The sequence below is a fragment of the Austrofundulus limnaeus genome, unplaced genomic scaffold, assembly GCF_001266775.1.
Source record: "Austrofundulus limnaeus strain Quisiro unplaced genomic scaffold, Austrofundulus_limnaeus-1.0 Scaffold136, whole genome shotgun sequence".
In the NCBI taxonomy this organism is placed as follows: domain Eukaryota; kingdom Metazoa; phylum Chordata; class Actinopteri; order Cyprinodontiformes; family Rivulidae; genus Austrofundulus; species Austrofundulus limnaeus.
Window position 1 is genome coordinate 331,613 of NW_013952538.1, and position 16,185 is coordinate 347,797.

The 16,185-nt window shown below is 40.4% G+C and overlaps 2 protein-coding genes across 3 annotated transcripts in view; one reads left to right on the forward strand and one right to left on the reverse strand.

Moving 5' to 3' along the window:
- Window positions 1-6,413, reverse strand: part of LOC106522764 (pannexin-1) — a 7,442-nt gene extending 1,029 nt beyond the window's left edge. Inside the window, exons 1-6 of one of the 2 annotated variants that reach the window (XM_014015918.1) lie at window positions 6,344-6,413; window positions 3,710-3,909; window positions 2,528-2,643; window positions 1,140-1,327; window positions 779-1,057; window positions 176-398 (exon numbers count right to left, since the gene is read on the reverse strand). In XM_014015918.1, coding sequence (XP_013871372.1) covers window positions 176-398; window positions 779-1,057; window positions 1,140-1,327; window positions 2,528-2,643; window positions 3,710-3,890 — 987 coding nt within the window. In that variant the 5' untranslated portion in view covers window positions 3,891-3,909; window positions 6,344-6,413. Of the gene's footprint in view, window positions 1-175; window positions 399-778; window positions 1,058-1,139; window positions 1,328-2,527; window positions 2,644-3,709; window positions 3,910-4,807; window positions 4,986-6,343 lie in introns of those variants that run through there. The other variant, XM_014015917.1, reaches the window with a different exon arrangement.
- A 429-nt stretch (window positions 6,414-6,842) lies between these two features.
- Window positions 6,843-16,185, forward strand: part of rsf1a (remodeling and spacing factor 1a) — a 13,766-nt gene continuing 4,423 nt past the window's right edge. The window contains exons 1-14 of the mRNA XM_014015897.1: window positions 6,843-7,225; window positions 8,876-8,967; window positions 9,076-9,168; window positions 9,254-9,459; window positions 9,552-9,670; window positions 9,801-9,890; window positions 11,629-12,823; window positions 13,616-13,817; window positions 13,927-14,166; window positions 14,498-14,602; window positions 14,693-14,772; window positions 14,862-14,910; window positions 14,990-15,111; window positions 15,192-15,256. Of these exons, the coding sequence (XP_013871351.1) occupies window positions 7,069-7,225; window positions 8,876-8,967; window positions 9,076-9,168; window positions 9,254-9,459; window positions 9,552-9,670; window positions 9,801-9,890; window positions 11,629-12,823; window positions 13,616-13,817; window positions 13,927-14,166; window positions 14,498-14,602; window positions 14,693-14,772; window positions 14,862-14,910; window positions 14,990-15,111; window positions 15,192-15,256 (2,815 nt within the window). The 5' untranslated portion in view covers window positions 6,843-7,068. The remainder of the gene's footprint in view (window positions 7,226-8,875; window positions 8,968-9,075; window positions 9,169-9,253; window positions 9,460-9,551; window positions 9,671-9,800; window positions 9,891-11,628; window positions 12,824-13,615; window positions 13,818-13,926; window positions 14,167-14,497; window positions 14,603-14,692; window positions 14,773-14,861; window positions 14,911-14,989; window positions 15,112-15,191; window positions 15,257-16,185) is intronic.

Consider the following 16,185-nt stretch of genomic DNA (forward strand, 5'->3'; position numbering starts at 1 on the left):
AAATAAGACACTGCTTGGAGGAATAAACAGTACGAACATTTTTTTTCAAAATAAAAGCTTTGGATTCCTCAAAGGAATGCAGATCACCGGAGGTTTTCACTGAGCTTCAGATGATGTCGTGCAACAATAAAAACCTCACAGAGAAAAGGGGCGGAGCCTCCAGGTCCGAACGCACCTTCATGTATTTGTACGACTTGAGTTCGCTGAGGTTCTCCTCCAGGTAGAGCAGGTAGAGCGAGAGATCGTCCCAGTGGCCGTCGGGTTTGGGCAGGACGCTCACCGTGGGGAGGGACTGGTAGGTCTCCAGGAAGTGGGCGTATCCCTGGAAGAGGAGGGGGCGGAGCCCAGCGTAGATGATGACGGGGAAGAGTAAACTGAAGGCGATCAAGTTGACCAGACTGGAATTAAGTAAAAACAAAATGATAAAGATTGAAAGCTCCGACACCAAAAGCAAAAGGGGTGCAATACTTTTTTTGTCTGTTAGCAAAATATCTCATGAACCAGCAGCTGGATTTCAATGAAACCTTCAGAAGATAATCGTTACGTTGACGTCTACAAGTGATTAACTTTTGGTGTCAACTTGATTTAAGATGGCCGCCCCAGCTAACTGAACTTAGCCGACACAGAAATGAATATAACTTCATGAATGTCACAGCTAAAGACCTGAAATTTAGCAATGTAGCAGCTGAGAGTCAGTCGCATCACATAACTTAACTGCTACTAGATGAGGTGATGTAAAATATAATTTTACAGGAGTTGACCAAGTAAAATAAAATACCTGAGCAAATAGAAGACTCCCACAGCGATGAGCTTACACTGCACCCTTTCAGGGATGCTGGTGTCATTGACGAGGAGTCCGACTCGCAGGGGGCAGCCGAAGTCGTCGGTGACGGAGGCCATGTGGAGGTAGTAGCCCAGGTAGAGGCAGGCGAGCAGCAGGATGAGCAGCGTCAGGCCACGGCACAGCAGGTAGCAGGACAGCAGCCGCCGCGAGCAGCGCTTGGTCAGCAGGAACTTCTCCACCAGCGGGTAGCTGAAACAGCCCTCCGTCAGCTCGCTGCGCAGAGAGAGGACAGAAGAGACGGCTCACAGACCGAGCGGGCCCGGGACGGGACCGGATCCGCAGGTGAGGTCCGTACCTGTCCGAGGTGAGCAGGCCCGATGTGGCCAGGCGTTTGGCCAGAGTGACGGCGTTGTTGTAGCAGCGATCCAGCTCCTCCATGATGAAGCCCAGGTCCGACTGCAGCAGCGGCGCCGCCACGAACCTCCAGATCAATGCTGGGGTGTACATGAGGACCGCCACCAGCAGCAGGACGTAGGGAAAGAACTGAAGACGGACAAGCAGACTGGAAAATTAGCTTCATGCTGAAAGATCTGTGCTGAAAATGTTGAACAGCAAAACTCTGTTAAATGGAAATTAAACAGCTAACGTTTGATAAAAGTAGGAAAACAGATGTGATAAAGGTGTTGAAAAATAGAAAAATATGTCAAAAAAGCTTAAATGAGCAGAAATTATGGGTGAAGTTAGCAGAAAATAATAAATATTTTCAAAAGTAGCTTAAAAAGCAGAAAAAATTATACTACCAGAGAAGTTACAAGAAGCAAAAAAGATGAATTTACAAACAAAACATTAAAAGTAAAATATAAAACTGAAATTCAGACAAAAGAATAAAAAACAAGCAGAATAATTATAAACGTGACCTTGACTCTTTATTCTGTGACCCTGAAATTAGTAGGAGTCTGCTGATTTAAAAAGAAGCTGAAATTATAATAGGTTGTAAAAAAAAGCTAAAATCAGATTAAATTAGCTGAAAAGTAGATTAAAAAAGCTGAAATTAACAGAATTTACATTTGCTGAATAAAAAAATTAAGAAGCTGTAATTATAACAAAACCGTGAATTTAGCTGAAAAAAACTAAAATTAACAGAAATCAGCTGAAAAGTAGCTTTAAAAACCTAAAATTATCTGAAAGAAACTAAAGAAGCATGTTTGCTGAATTAAAAAGCAAGAAGCTGAAATTTTCACAAAACTGTCAATTTTGCTGAAAAAAACTAAAAGTAGCTTAAAGAGCTGAAATTAGCAGAAATAGACTGGAGAAGCACACTTGCTGACTTAAAAAAAAAAGGTAAACAGACCATCAAAACGTGAATTCAGCTGAAACATTCTCAATTTAGAAAAAAACAAAACAAAACATGAAAATATTTGAATCTGCAGAAATGAACGGACAGGGAAGTAAAAAGTGAAAAAAGAACGTGGACCGACAGGCGGGATTAGAAACACGACTGACAACAAAGGAAACTGTCGACATCTCAGCGCCTCAGATTATCTGCTAGATTGACGCTCCTGCTCTGTAAAATCAGAGATTAACGTCACATCATGCCTCCGCTCAAACAAAGGTTTAATCTGAACAGACGAGTCGGACAAGTTTTAATAATCAGAGTCACGATTAATTACAGAACATCCATCATCATTTCCCTTAGAGAGTGTGTGTGTGTGTGTGTGTGTGTGTGTGTGTGTGTGTGTGTACCTTGTGTAACCACAGATGGAAGGTGTGTGTGTGAACAGCCGCCCAGCAGTAAGAATCCACGTAAGCAGCCTGACGCCACGAGAAGTTAGTGGGAGAAAAACAGCTGATCTGAGTCCCTGAGACAAAACAGAAACAATTAGAGAACTTCCTGCCGTGTCGATGCTCAACGCTGAAAATCTTTAATAGCAAAACTGTCAATATGAGTTACCGTCAAATTGAGCAGCTGAAAAATGGCTGAAAGGAGGAAAACAAAAGTAAAAAGTAGCCGAAACTATTTGAAATTAGCAGACAGATGGTGAATGGAGTAAAAAGCTCACATTGTCAAAAATAAATAAATAAATAAAACGGAGCCCCAAAATGTTGCAATATATTGTAAAATAGCAGCCAAAATTAGCTTAAAAAGTTGAGTTTGCAGCTTTTTCAGAGCATGTTTGCTGAATTCAGTAGTAAGAAGCTGAAATTTTCACAAAATTGTGAATTTAGATGAAAAAAAGCTCAAATTAGCTGAAAATAGCTACAAAGAAGCTTAAAAATTAATTAAAAGCCTAATTTAGCAGATGGTGAACAGAGTAAAAAAGCTCACATTTGAAAAAAAAAAGAAAAGGAACCCCAAAATGTTGTGATTTATTGTAAAATAGCTAAAGCAGAAAAAAACTAGCTAAAAAAGTAGCTGGAAAAAAGTTGTTTGCAGCTTACAAAGTAGCTAAATCTAAAAGAAGCAGAAAAAAGCTAAATTAGCGAGAAGAAGCTGATTGAAGCCTAGAAACATTCAGACTAACAAAAGATTAACTGAAAGGAGCAGACAGATAGCTAAAACAGCAGTAAAAAAGCTAAAATAAGCAAAAAAAGAAGCTGAAATTAGCACAAAGAAGATGAAAAAAGCAGAACCAGGACAAAAGGTGAAAAACGCTGTGGAGATTTATAAACATTTTAGTTGTGGCTCTATTCATTTTCAATGAGAAGAAATGACAGAAAAAGCTAAATATAACTATAAATTGCTCAAATACCAAATGTCATAAATGAGCTGAACGTTTTGATTTATGAATTGTGTAAACAGCACATAGATGCTGAAAAACGTATGTAAGAAAAACAAACCGCTGGTTTCATTTACATCAACTTGTCTCAGGATAAAAGGAGAATAAATAAAAACCCAGTAGAACCCACTGGTCAGCCGAGACTCACCGACTGAGACCTCCTGAGCGAAGGCCAGCGAGATGAGGAGGAGCGGCAGCCCCACCACCACACAGGTCACCATCTTGTCCACGGCCAGCTCGGTCCGGACGCTGCGGTACCGAGCCTGGTTCGGCTCCTTCAGCAGGAAGTCCGTGAACACGTACTCTGTAGCCACATGTGCGATGGCCATCTCTCCGTCCTGGAATGACCTGATAATGTAATTATTATAAATATTATACCACAGATTCATCTAATTATGCCTTAAAATAAAAGTTCAAACTAATTCCAGTTTTAAGCATCAGTGACTTTTTATTATTCTTATTTATACATTTACAATGTCTGCACCTGCTCCAAACGTTTAATTCAAATTATAGCATTTTTATTTTTCCTATTAAGGAACAAGCCATACTAGATTTTAATATCAAATATGTAGTTTGCACTATAAAGAAGTAGACGAGTAAACTCATTTATTTTGCTTTAAATCCTCATAAAATGCTCACTTTAAGAGATTTAGTTTTGATTAAATAACAGCAAAGGTTCAGCAAATAATGCAAGTCTATGAGAACATAGAGTTGATGTAAAATATACAAGTGTCGACTCACATTTCAGTTAACCACCGTGATAATTTAAAGAAATAATTATTTCCACACTGATGGTTACCAACAATGACTGTGGTTACCTGACATACCTGTGATTAAGTAAAAAGTATCAGAGGTTTACAGTTCAGGTGACTCTTTGTGACAAATCTGTTTCTATCAATAACATCCCACAGTATCAAACTACAACAAATACCCTGTTTTAAATAAACAAACTCAGAAGAAAAGCAACTCTTTGGGTTTATGTGGTTAAAAATGATGAATTAAACTCGTGACGGCGACATCAACAGGCTTCTTTGTTTCAACACAAAATGTTGTTTTCAAACAGTAAATGTCATTTTTGGCGAAAATTACAACTAATAAATATTGTTGTTGGATTTATTTTAAAACTTAACTCGTTGCATTAGTGTTTTGGATCAGTCTATCTCCTGGCTGAGTTCAGCCTCAGGTAACAAAAACACTGTTGTTTGTTTTGTCTAAAAAGCGGATTGTAAAAAAAATTAAAACTTACCAACAGGGCTCCGGTTGTTTGTGTTTTAATATTTAAACCGTCATAGCTGTGGTTAAAAAGACTTGTTTTGATTAAATCCCTGGAAAGCTCATAAATAGCAGCGGCGCCGCGCGTAAACAATAAAAACAAAAAAGCAGCAAGTTACTTTCGAAAAGGCCTTCTTCTTCCTGTAAGAAACAAACTTCTTCCGCCTTTCTTACTGCTGCCTTCACGGACACACCAACAGCGTCGGATTTTTTGAAACAACAACCAGAACAATGGCTATAACTTGGTCAATGTTACAGATATTGTGCTAAAAATTGATGTGACAGTAGCTGAGAGTCATCCTCAATACAAACTCCAAGAGATCACGCATAACACCATTTATAATGTTTGATCAAAGCAGCTATGATTCTGTTAGCTTTTAGCTAGTGTTTAGTTGTTTCCAGTTACTTTTAGCTTTTAGCTTGCCATTTGCTGTTTTTGTTAGGCTTTAGCTATCATTTTATTGGATCTATGTTTTAGCTTTTCTTTTACTAGATTTACTTTTAAGCTACACTTTGTTACATTTTAGTTTAAGGCTGATATTTTACTACTTTTAGCTAGCCTTTTGTTACTTTGAGCATTCAGCAAGTGTTTTTCTTATTTTATCTAGAATGTTAAACTTTTAGCTTTTAGCTAGTACTTTGTTTTAGATTTTAGAAAGAGTGTTGTTATTTTAAGCAAACATTTAACTAATTTTGGCTTCTAGCTTGCTATTTGATATTTTTAGTTAGGCTTTGCTACTTTTAGCTAGTCTTTTGGTTTGATTTTTGATTTAGCTAGTTTTTGTTGGATTTACCTTAGCATTTTGCTACATTTTAGCTTATGGCTATGACTGTGCTACTTTTAGCAAATATTATGCTACATTTATCTTTTAGTAGCATTTTGCTACGAGCAGTTTGGCATTTTTCTAATTTTTACTTTTTTTTTCCTTTTTTTGCTAGATTTACATTTTAGCTAGCCTTTTGTTACATTTTAGCCTTTGGCTACCATTATGGTACTTTTAACTAGTCTTTTGTTACATGAACCTTTAATCTAGGTTTTAGCTTCTTTTTGGACATTTAACATGTGTTGCTTCTTTTACCTGGTAATGTTCAAATTTTAGCTTTTAGCAAGTAGCTACTTTGTTTGTTTAAGATGTTAGCTATTGTGTTGCTATTTTCAGCTAGCCTTCTGCTATTTTTAGCTTCTAGTTTCTATTTGCTATTTTTAGTCTTTTCTACTTTTACCTAACCTTTTGCTTAGATTTACCTTTTAGCTAGCCTTTTACTACTCTTTAGCTTATGTCTACTATTCTGCAACTATTAGCTATTTTGATAGATGATCTGCTACAACATTTGAACACAGTCAAAACATTCACCGCTTTATACAAATATTTTTAGTCTGGACAATACTGACTATTTGAAAAGTTGTAATAACTCTCTTTTTCTTCTATAAAAATACATTTACTTAGAGTAAATATACCCCTGGGTGCATTTTTTTAGTCCTAGGACTGTTTTTTAAAGAAGTACATACCCAAAGTTGAGCAAAAAACACCTTTAAAAAGTGAATTTTGCATAATAGGTCCACTTTAACCATCGACAGCAGTCCTTGAACGCACCATCCCTTCAAGTAAAAGCAGCATCAAGCTTAAAACACAAAAATAAACCATGAGAAAGTTTTGGTTCGTTGTCCACACACATAAAGGGTTTCTGTTTTTGTGTAAAAGCTGTTCTTGTGTAATAATGTGCTCGGTTTTCTGTGGAAACATCTGAGGAGGATAAAAAAAAACATGTAATTGTTGATGTCGCGATGAATTCTGGGCATTCTCGCTGTGCCTTTTGTGGTCCTCCCAAACTTCTCTGGGCAGTGTCAAGCTTGCAAATATGGGCACAATTCCGCCGGAAATTTCAGGAAATTACTTAAGAAATTAAAAGTTTTTACATGAAGAAAAGACTCGCCAACTTTTAGAAGGGGCAATTTTGCATTATTTCAAGGATTATTAGGCCTTTATTCTGAGTCTAATCTCACAAGATCCAATTTCCTAGTTCAAACTGAAGGCACCATCGCCGACTTCTTCGACAACAGATCATTGATTCAGCCATGGTGTTTATTTTGAAAGGGCCTCCCGGAAGCAGCTCGCTCTCTAACTGACTCCATCTTGACGCCGGCGGCTCCCTCGTCGCCTCCATTCATTTCGTTCGCGCACAGTCGCATCCGAGTAGCGAGCCCTCCCCTCCTGCTTCTCTCCGCCTGGAAAGATGGCTGCTCCGGCGGTGGTGGTGAGGAGCTCCGGCCCGCCGCTCTGCCCGAGCTTCGCGGAGGTCTGCTCGTTCCTGGAGAGGTACGGAGCGGCGCTGGACCTTCCCGAGATGACTTTCCCGGAGATGGAGGTGTATCTGCGGGACACCGCGGAAGGTGAGCGACCGTTAGGAGAAGTAGTGGCAGGAAAGAAAGCTGCGACACTCACCGAAGAAGGGGCCAACACTACGACCATCATCATGGTGATGATGAGGAGCGGGGTGGAAAATGTTGTGTTTAGGGACCCGGACTTTTAGGCTGTAAACTGAACCGGTAATTTTACAGTTAATGACCCGGGTCAGAGCCAGTTTTACTGGATAAACAGGGAGTTTTGCGGGGAAAAATATGGAAAGACTTGTGTATTAAAGTTGGGGGAAACGGAGACACCCAAGCCAAGAAGCACAACGTTTGGCACCATGTTTTGTTCGGTATCAGGTGACAGGTCGCCCGCAATGTTGTCACGGCTGCTTTTGATCTTTTAAACTTGACGGTGATGGGGCTCCGATCACACACAGACAACCGGCTAGCTCCGGAGCCTCGTCAGGTGGATTTTTTTTTTCACCGGCCTTCCCTCACAGCCAGTTCCCGGTAATACAGGGGGTCCCTGTGCGGTCACGAACATTACATTATCACCCCAGTCGGTATTTTTCGCGGCTGTCAAAACCCAGAAAGCGACGATCACCGACAAAACTCGGGATGTTATTTTTTTCGCAAGAGGTAAAACCTGGACATGCGCATTAGCCACTAGCTAACAAGCTAGCTCCAGCGATTCATTCAAGTTTTCACAAAACGAGAAAATCTACTGTTAATTCACCACATTATCGTTTAATAAGAAACTATTATTAGTAGTTTCCTTGTTTGTTGAAACACGTGTGTGCCTTTCTCGCTACTATGTGTTTAGTTATTAGTCGTTTAGCTCCGATAACGTATTTTTTATCCCTAAAAATCAAATCAAACGCAACAGCTCAAGCGTTTACTGTAGATGACCTTCATATTTCACTTCTTAAAACCTGACTAACATTTGTTTCTTGGTCTGTATTCTGAAGTTTAGTTTAAATAAAGGTACGAACGAAGATCATAATTTGCCAAACTAGTAGAGAAAACTAGAATTTCCAACAAATTAAAAGGTCCCATAAATGCCTCACATTATGTCACCCATAAAAACATGTTAATTAGTTCTGTTTGGTGTACTTTTAATTAGTGACATAATAATAATAATAACAATAATAATAATAATAATAATAATAATAAATTGTAAGACCTAAATCTATATGCCATGCATTTTATACAACAAAGTAATAATACATTAAAAATTTACTCATATTATATTAAATATAATCAAAAGCTGTTCTTTAAAAGCCAAAAGTTTCAGTCTTGTAAAATGTCCTTTGTTTTTAAGAGATGGTTTAAAATACTGTTTGAAATTATTGCTCATTGCTGTTTATTTTTTTATTTGTTAATAATATTTGGTGTTATAAATCACTTGTTTTACTTTTCCTCCCAACATTTTAAATCCTAAAGGTAGTTTATTTGTTACTGATTTTTTTTGAATTAATCAATAAATGACCTCAAAATGCAAGAAATTTCATATTGCAGATATGATATGTTTTGTTTAGTAAAATGTGTTGATTTGAACTTTTTATATAACAGAAATATGTTTAAAACTGATTTTGGTGTCTTAAAATGAAAATAAAATCAGTTTAGACTTTATAAGAACATAAAAACTATTTTTTAATTTAACTTCATAATTATAATGCTTGTTTTTAGTTCCCAAACCTCTGGTGGATCTTCACGTGAAGCTGCTCAGAAAACTGGGGAAGTCTGTGACGACCGACCGCTGGGAAAAATACCTGGCTAAGGTCAGGAGTGTTTGATTGTTTCCACATCTGAAACAAGCTGCTTTTTATCATAAATAACACAAGGAACAGAAGTTTTTCACAGCAGAAATGATTCCTAATTTCCTGCAGGTTTGTCAGGAGCTGAACAGCACGTGGGCCTGGGAGCTGGAGCAGAAGGGGTACCAGGAGATGTCTATGGAGTGCAAGTCCAGCATCCTCAAGGTAAAACCCTTGAAGACCACTCGGTGAAACGATTCGCCTTGGAGCTGCAGAACTTTGACCTTTCTCTTCTTCCCGCCTCTCTTAGTATCTGTGCGAGTGTCAGTTTGACGACAACCTGAAGTTTAAGACGTTTGTCAACGACGAGGACCCGGAGAAGATGCGCCTGCAGCCCGTCGGTCGGGACCAGCAGGGCTTGATGTACTGGCTGCAGCTGGACCAGGACCAGAACATCCGGCTGTACACAGAGGAGCAGGACGACCTGGACGGATCCACCTGGAAGTGCATCGTCAGGTTGCTCCCGTCGTCCCTCGCCTCGTTTCCGCCGCCTTTATTTATTTAAAACAACAAAAGTTATTTTGTCTTTTTTTTTTTTTTATTCACAGGAATCGTAACGACCTGGCCGAAGCTCTGGACCTGCTGAAGGCTCAGGTAGAACCGAACCAGAGTCAAGACCAGAACCAGGCTGGATCCAGGAGCGACAGTCCTGCAGAGAAAGAAACCGGTTTGTTGGACGAATCAGCAGAATCATCATGAAAACATGGATTTATTTTAACGTTAAAAGACTGAATATTTCAGATTGTTTCTTTAAAGGAGTCTGTAGTTTTATTTGTGTTTGGTTTTTTTATTTTTAGGGGAAAATAACTTTGGAATCAGCAAAGAGAAACTCCCCCAAACTACAGCCAGACAAACTGACGACAAGGAAAAGAAACCATTCAAGCAGGGTATCCTTGTTTTATTTTCCTTTAAAAGAAACATGAATATAAATCAGGGCTGGCAGTGCAGCCATGACCAGGAAAACACTGACAGGAAGTCAGAGGGGAGGAGGCGGGGCTTATAAGCAGTGGTGGGCAGCACTAATCTAAAAATTAGTTGCACTAACCCTAAAGCACTAAATCAAGTGAGGGTCCCCAGATGACTTCCAGACATCATGATTATTGCAATGTTTTTGAAATAATCATAAATGAATAAAAAATAGTAACATAGTTACTATGTTTGTTTATAGTAATTATTCCCATGTTTAACAAGCAAGTTTTGCTTCGTAAACAAGTAATATCTGTGGTCACGAGTGTCTGCAGCTGTTATTTTGTGGGTCGAAAGCAAAAAAGTTAGAAAACCACTGATCTAGTGGAGAAGCGACACACATATGACCAACACATCTGACAGCTTTCACCCTCAGCTGTTGATAATAATGCTGATCAATAATATTTAAAGAACTAAATTAGTGCTTATAAATTTATCACATAAGTTTAGCAAGTGCTAATCCGCTAATAAATTAAGAAATTAGCAAAAGCCCTAAAGCACTAATCAGGACATTAGTTCCCCTATTAGTGCTTTAGAGGAACTGTGCCCACTACTGCTTATATGGTTGTCTTAAGTCTTAAAAAACTCTGGATCTTGAGCCCCATGTCCCCGGTACCGTTTTTTTAAATTTCTTTTAACTTCTCTTAACCTAAGATCTGTAAGATGAACCTGGACATGTTTGGTATCAAAAGAAACCTAAGAAGCTAAAAGCTCATATTTTTACATTCACCAAACACAGTTCAAATAACAGGCAGTTGAATCAGAAGGTAAACAAACTGTACAAAATGGGATTGTTGCAAATCTGTAAATACATCACAACAAAACTGTAAAGGTAATTGTTTTGACATAATTTTTTAAAGTAAGTCAAAGTAGATACCTAAATATGTTGTAAAGTGTGTTGAAAGTTTTGTTTTACTTGATTTTGAGTGAATTTGATCCAACTGAAGTCAAATATAATTTCTCATTATTTTATATAATATTTATGGTGACAAATGAATGGATAATTTTTCAAAAGAACAAACATCAAATAACAAATCTTAAGGCAGGGAAGAAAAAATAAATAACTTTTGCAGTTAAAATCTTCAGATTTCTCAACATTTATTAATGGTACCATCATGGTCTGTCCTGTGCAGAATGAATAAATGCTAAATTATTTCTTTACTAAAACTTCTGTAACTTTGCTCCAGTTAATTTCAGCAGCATGAATCTTTGCACAGATGATGTCCACATGTGGGTTTATGGTTTTCAATAGTTTTTAGCCTGATTCACTATGGTTTGAAATGGGTTTTATACTGTCTAAAGAAAAAAATATTCAGGTGAGTGTGAAAAAAAAAGAAAAAAAAGTTCCATCCTCAATATCTCTAAAACCACAGCAGCTGTTTTAATACTTACACTTCTGATGAAATCTCCCAAGTGTTGCTTTATTTTGATACCAAGATGATTTAAGTAGAGTTTGTAAATGCTGAGATATACTCAGTTACACTTCAGCATGGGATTCTGAGCTAAAACTTCAAGAAAACCCCTTTGGCTTTAGAGGTTAAAACACAAAAAGAGCAGAAAGACAAAAATATGCTTTAAAAACTAAGAAGATAGAAACTGACAGAAAACAACAAACGACACAGGTTTGTGTTGCTTAACATTTGTTTTGTGTGTTTTCAGAGGTGAAGCAGGAGGAAACGATGCCCATCAAACAAGAAAACACCGAATCAACAGCGAAGGAAGAGAAGACGGACGTCAAACCGTCCGCCTTCGATAACCGCGTCAGCACCATCACTGCCGTCAAATCTGAACCCAGGGACGCCGCGCCCGTCATCAAGGCCCCCAGCGTACGATTGAGCCAGCTCGGCAGGGAGGAGGATGTGGAGTGGGCCGTGGTCAGGAGCAACCAGCAGGCCAAGATCCCGCTGAAGAAGAGGGACCTGAAGCTGGCCGACAGCTTCCACAGCAACCACCTCAACAACAGCAGCATCATCGTCTGCAACCCTGCAGCCGTCGGCGGCAAAGACGGGAAGCTGCTCAACGCGTTCGGACCCCCGGCGTCGTCGCAGCAGGTCCTCGTGGCGCCCAGGCAGGAGCTGACCAATGGGAGAGCTGCTCACCCGCCTCACAAAGAGGGACAGAACGGCGTCACGGGGGGCACAGTCCAGGTGGTCGGTCACGTCGGGGTCATCCGCAGCCCCTCCGAGTATCACAGAGCCCCCGGCGCTGGGCAGCAGGAGCTAAACGGGCCCAGCTCAGAACCTTTTGGGCCCAGAGGCGGGGAGGGAGACAAAGAGGTGGGTCGGCAATCAGTGCTGGTGAGGAAGGGACCGGCCGAACAGGAGACCCCGGCAGTCCCCGTCCTTCCTCCAGACACGAGCGGAAAACCTCCGTCCTCCTCGCTGAAACCCAACGGACCTCCTGAAGCCACGGAAAGGAGCGCCGGTCCTGTCGGCGCCTCCTCTCAGGGTGAGGAGGAGTCTGGAGCGAGTCGTCGTCAGGAGACGAGAACAGAAGCACCGGAGCTCAGCGAGGCAGCTCCGGTCAAAGCTGATCCGGGGAGAGGGAACTCAGAGTCCAGCAGAACCGTTTTATCCCTGAAAATACACAAGTGGGACAAAATGGACGTGCAGGGGCTGAACGGGGGGCTGGCCAGCCGGGTCAGGGTGAAGAGCAGCGGGTTCGGATCAGAACCGAGCCAGGGTCCACGGGAGGAAGCCTCCTCCGAGCTGCAGAAAGAAGGCATCCGGTTAAAGATCAAGATTCCTCCTCACCGGAGAAACAAGCTGAAAAAGAAGGGAGGAAAGGAGGAGGAGAAAGAGAGGGAGGTGCAGGAGGAGGGGAGGTCGCTGAGGAGGTCTGCAAGGATCTGCAGGTACGTGTGGAGAGAACGACAAAAACATTAAACAACATGCCGAAATCTGTTAAATGAGCCGAAACTAAGGCAATAAAACAATCAAACACAAGCTAAACTAGCAAAACACAAGCTAAACTAGCAAAACAAAAGCTAAAGCTAGCAAAACACAAGCTAAAGCTAGCAAAACACAAGCTAAGCTAGCAAAACACAAGCTAAACCTAGCAAAACACATGCTAAACTAGCAAAACACAAGCTAAATTAGCAAAACACAAGCTAAAGCTAGCAAAAGACAAGCTAAGCTAGCAAAACACAAGGTAAAGCTAGCAAAACACATGCTAAACTAGCAAAACACATGCTAAACTAGCAAAACACAAGCTAACGCCAGCAAAACACAAGCTAAAGCTAGCTAAACTAGCAAAACACAAGTTGATTAAAGGTAAAACTGTCATAACAGTGGTTAGAAGCTAAATCATTCAGAGCAGTAGCTAAAAGCTAGGAATGATAGCTCTCAAAGAGCACAATGTTTAAGGATTTAAAGAAATCATGTGTTTCTAGTTTGTAAACAAAGTGAAAAAAATTCAAAAAGTATAAAAGTTACAGAAATAAAGTCATGGCTGGAATGTCCTGAATGAGCTAAACGTTTTGACAGCTGAAAGGCTGAAACAGCTGAAGTAGTTGCGAACAGAAGAAGCGTAGCGTAAATGCTGACTCAGCATTCACCTGGTAAACTCTGTTTTAATCTCAGCTGCGGCTCGCTCTCGACACACATTCATCCCCCTCTAAATCTGTTTTTTTTTTTTTTTCTTGAAGATCATTTGCTCTGCCAAACTGCAGGCCGAGTTCAAAGGCAGCCGAGAGTCAGAGGAAGAAACCGCAAAAAAAACAGCCGACGCCAGCCAGAACGAGAGAGGAGGAGGAAGAGGAGGAGGAGGAAGGAGGCGACGAGGAGCACGGCTCGCCTGTAGTGAAAGAAAGAAAAGCTGGACCGGCTGGGAAATTTAGGAAACGAAGGGTAAAAATTATTTTAATCTGCGACCTGAAAACAGATAAATTAGGTTTTATTTCACAGCTTTATTTGTTTGTTTATTTATTTAATTTAATTTAATTTTTATTTTTGTCAGGGCAAACGGCGGCACGGACGACCTCGATGGACCAACATTCGCCCGAAGAGACGCAGACCGAACGAGAAGGAGGAGGCAGAGGACGGGGGCAGGAAACCTGGAGAAGAGGAGGATGAGGAGGAGGAGGAGGAGGAGGAGGATGAAGGAGTGAGCAATTCGGAGGGAGAATCGTGTAAATCGGAGCAGATTCCCAGCGAGGACGCCTGCAGTCACTGTGGCCTCCCAAACCACCCGGAACTGGTAAAAACAGATTCTTTACGCTTGAAACACAGATTTCTTCACAATCAAACCACAAACTTTAACGCGTTTTGACAGATTTTCTGCTGAAGGTTAGAACAGACACAAAGTACTTGTGAAGTGAAAGGAAAACAATTTATTTTCTTTTTTTATTTGGGTAAAAATCTAAACAGCATGTTTATATTCAGCCCCCATGAGTCAGCACTTTTAGAGCGATTTCAGCTGCAAGTCTTTAGCTGTTTATTTGTTTTCAGTGATTTCAGCCAAATATAAAAGAATAAAAAGCCGTTCAGAGGGTTGCGTGTCCTCAGTGTGTGCGTCTCTGTGTCCCCAGATCCTGCTGTGCGACTCGTGTGATAAAGGATACCACACCGCCTGCCTGCGACCGCCGCTCATGCTGATCCCAGACGGAGAATGGTTCTGTCCACCGTGTCAACACGTGAGCTGCACAAACAACACATTTATAGACGCTTTAAAGGAACTAGCTGTAAGAGTAGATTTAATCTGGTTTAAAAACTTTAAATTTTAGAAGATGCTGTGTGAGAAACTGGAGGAGCAGCTGCAGTATCTGGACAGCATTCTGAAGAAACGAGAGCGAGCGGAGAGGAGGTGAGTGCACTGGACTAATTAAAAAAATAAAAAACACTAAAAGAAGCAGCGAAACGTTAAAAAGGAAATGTTTGGTTTTGTTCGTCCAGGAGGGAGCGGCTGGTGTACGTGGGGATCAGCGTGGAGAACATAATCCCTGTAAGTGAAGCTTCACCTGTAAAAACATCTGCAGATTTAAGGTGCCTTTTTAATGAAAGGACATCACCTGTTTCTGGAGGGAGAGGAGGACGAAGAGGAGGAGGAGGAGGAGGAGGAGAAATCAGCGAAGCAGAAAGATTCAAAGAAGAGCAAAAATCTGGGAAGAAGATCGACCAGAACCAGGAAACACATCAGCTACAGGTGGGCGGGGCCAGGTTAGCTAAAACTCTGTGAACAGAACCGTCACTGAAGCAGCTGATGAATCTCTCCTGGTGCTGCAGGTTCGATGACTTCGACGACGCCATCGACGAGGCCATCGAGGAGGACCTCAGGGACCTCTGTGGAGGTGAGTGGACCACCAGGCAGATTTTATTACGAACAACAACATGACAGTGCATCGTCCGGTTGGCTGCTGAGTGACCACAGGAGCGCGGCACGTCACGGTCACACAGCGAGGCGACTGTCAGTGCAGGTGAAGTCAGTGTGAGCTCCAGTGGGACGCACAAAAGCTTGCTGAGTCTAATGTACCTCATTTCTCCTGCAGTCATAGCACCATGCTGTCTCAAGTCGTACAGCGGGAAAGCGCTGTGGGAAAGGGTGACGGTCTGACTGTCTTTCCAAAAAAAAAAAAAAACCTGTAAAGCATAAACAGGATGATTGTCACCCCGCCAGAGTACGCACAGAGTAAAACACGTGGACTGCAGAAAAAGTAATCGGCAAAGTGTGTAGAAAGGAATAAATACAAGCAATTTGTTTTACCACCTTAAAACGAAGCAGGTGATTGAATAGCAACTGACTACAAGTTCAAACACAACATCCAATGGATCCATTACAATAAAGTTATTGTGTTTATTATATATATATATATATATATAATTTAACTTTGTTAGGTTTAAACAGGTAGGTCTCTCTTAAAATTAGATTTTTAAGGAAGAACTGAAAAATCTCATTTTAAGGTCTCATTTAAAGTAGAGATTTTAATGGAGACCTTAACATAACCCTTAAAAAGGAGATTTTAAGGTCTAAAATTTTTTTAAAACTCATACATATTTATACATTCCACTCAATTAGTATGTGATTTATTTATTTTCTAATATATGTTATATACTGTATATCATGATATATATTATTACTGCCATCCATCATAATGTATATCGTGATATGAATTTTTTGCCATATCGCACATTCCTAGTTTAAAAAAATACCATCTTCTGAATTTTTTTGTCTAAATTACTAATATAAGTTATATATTTGTTATATTTTTACTGATATATA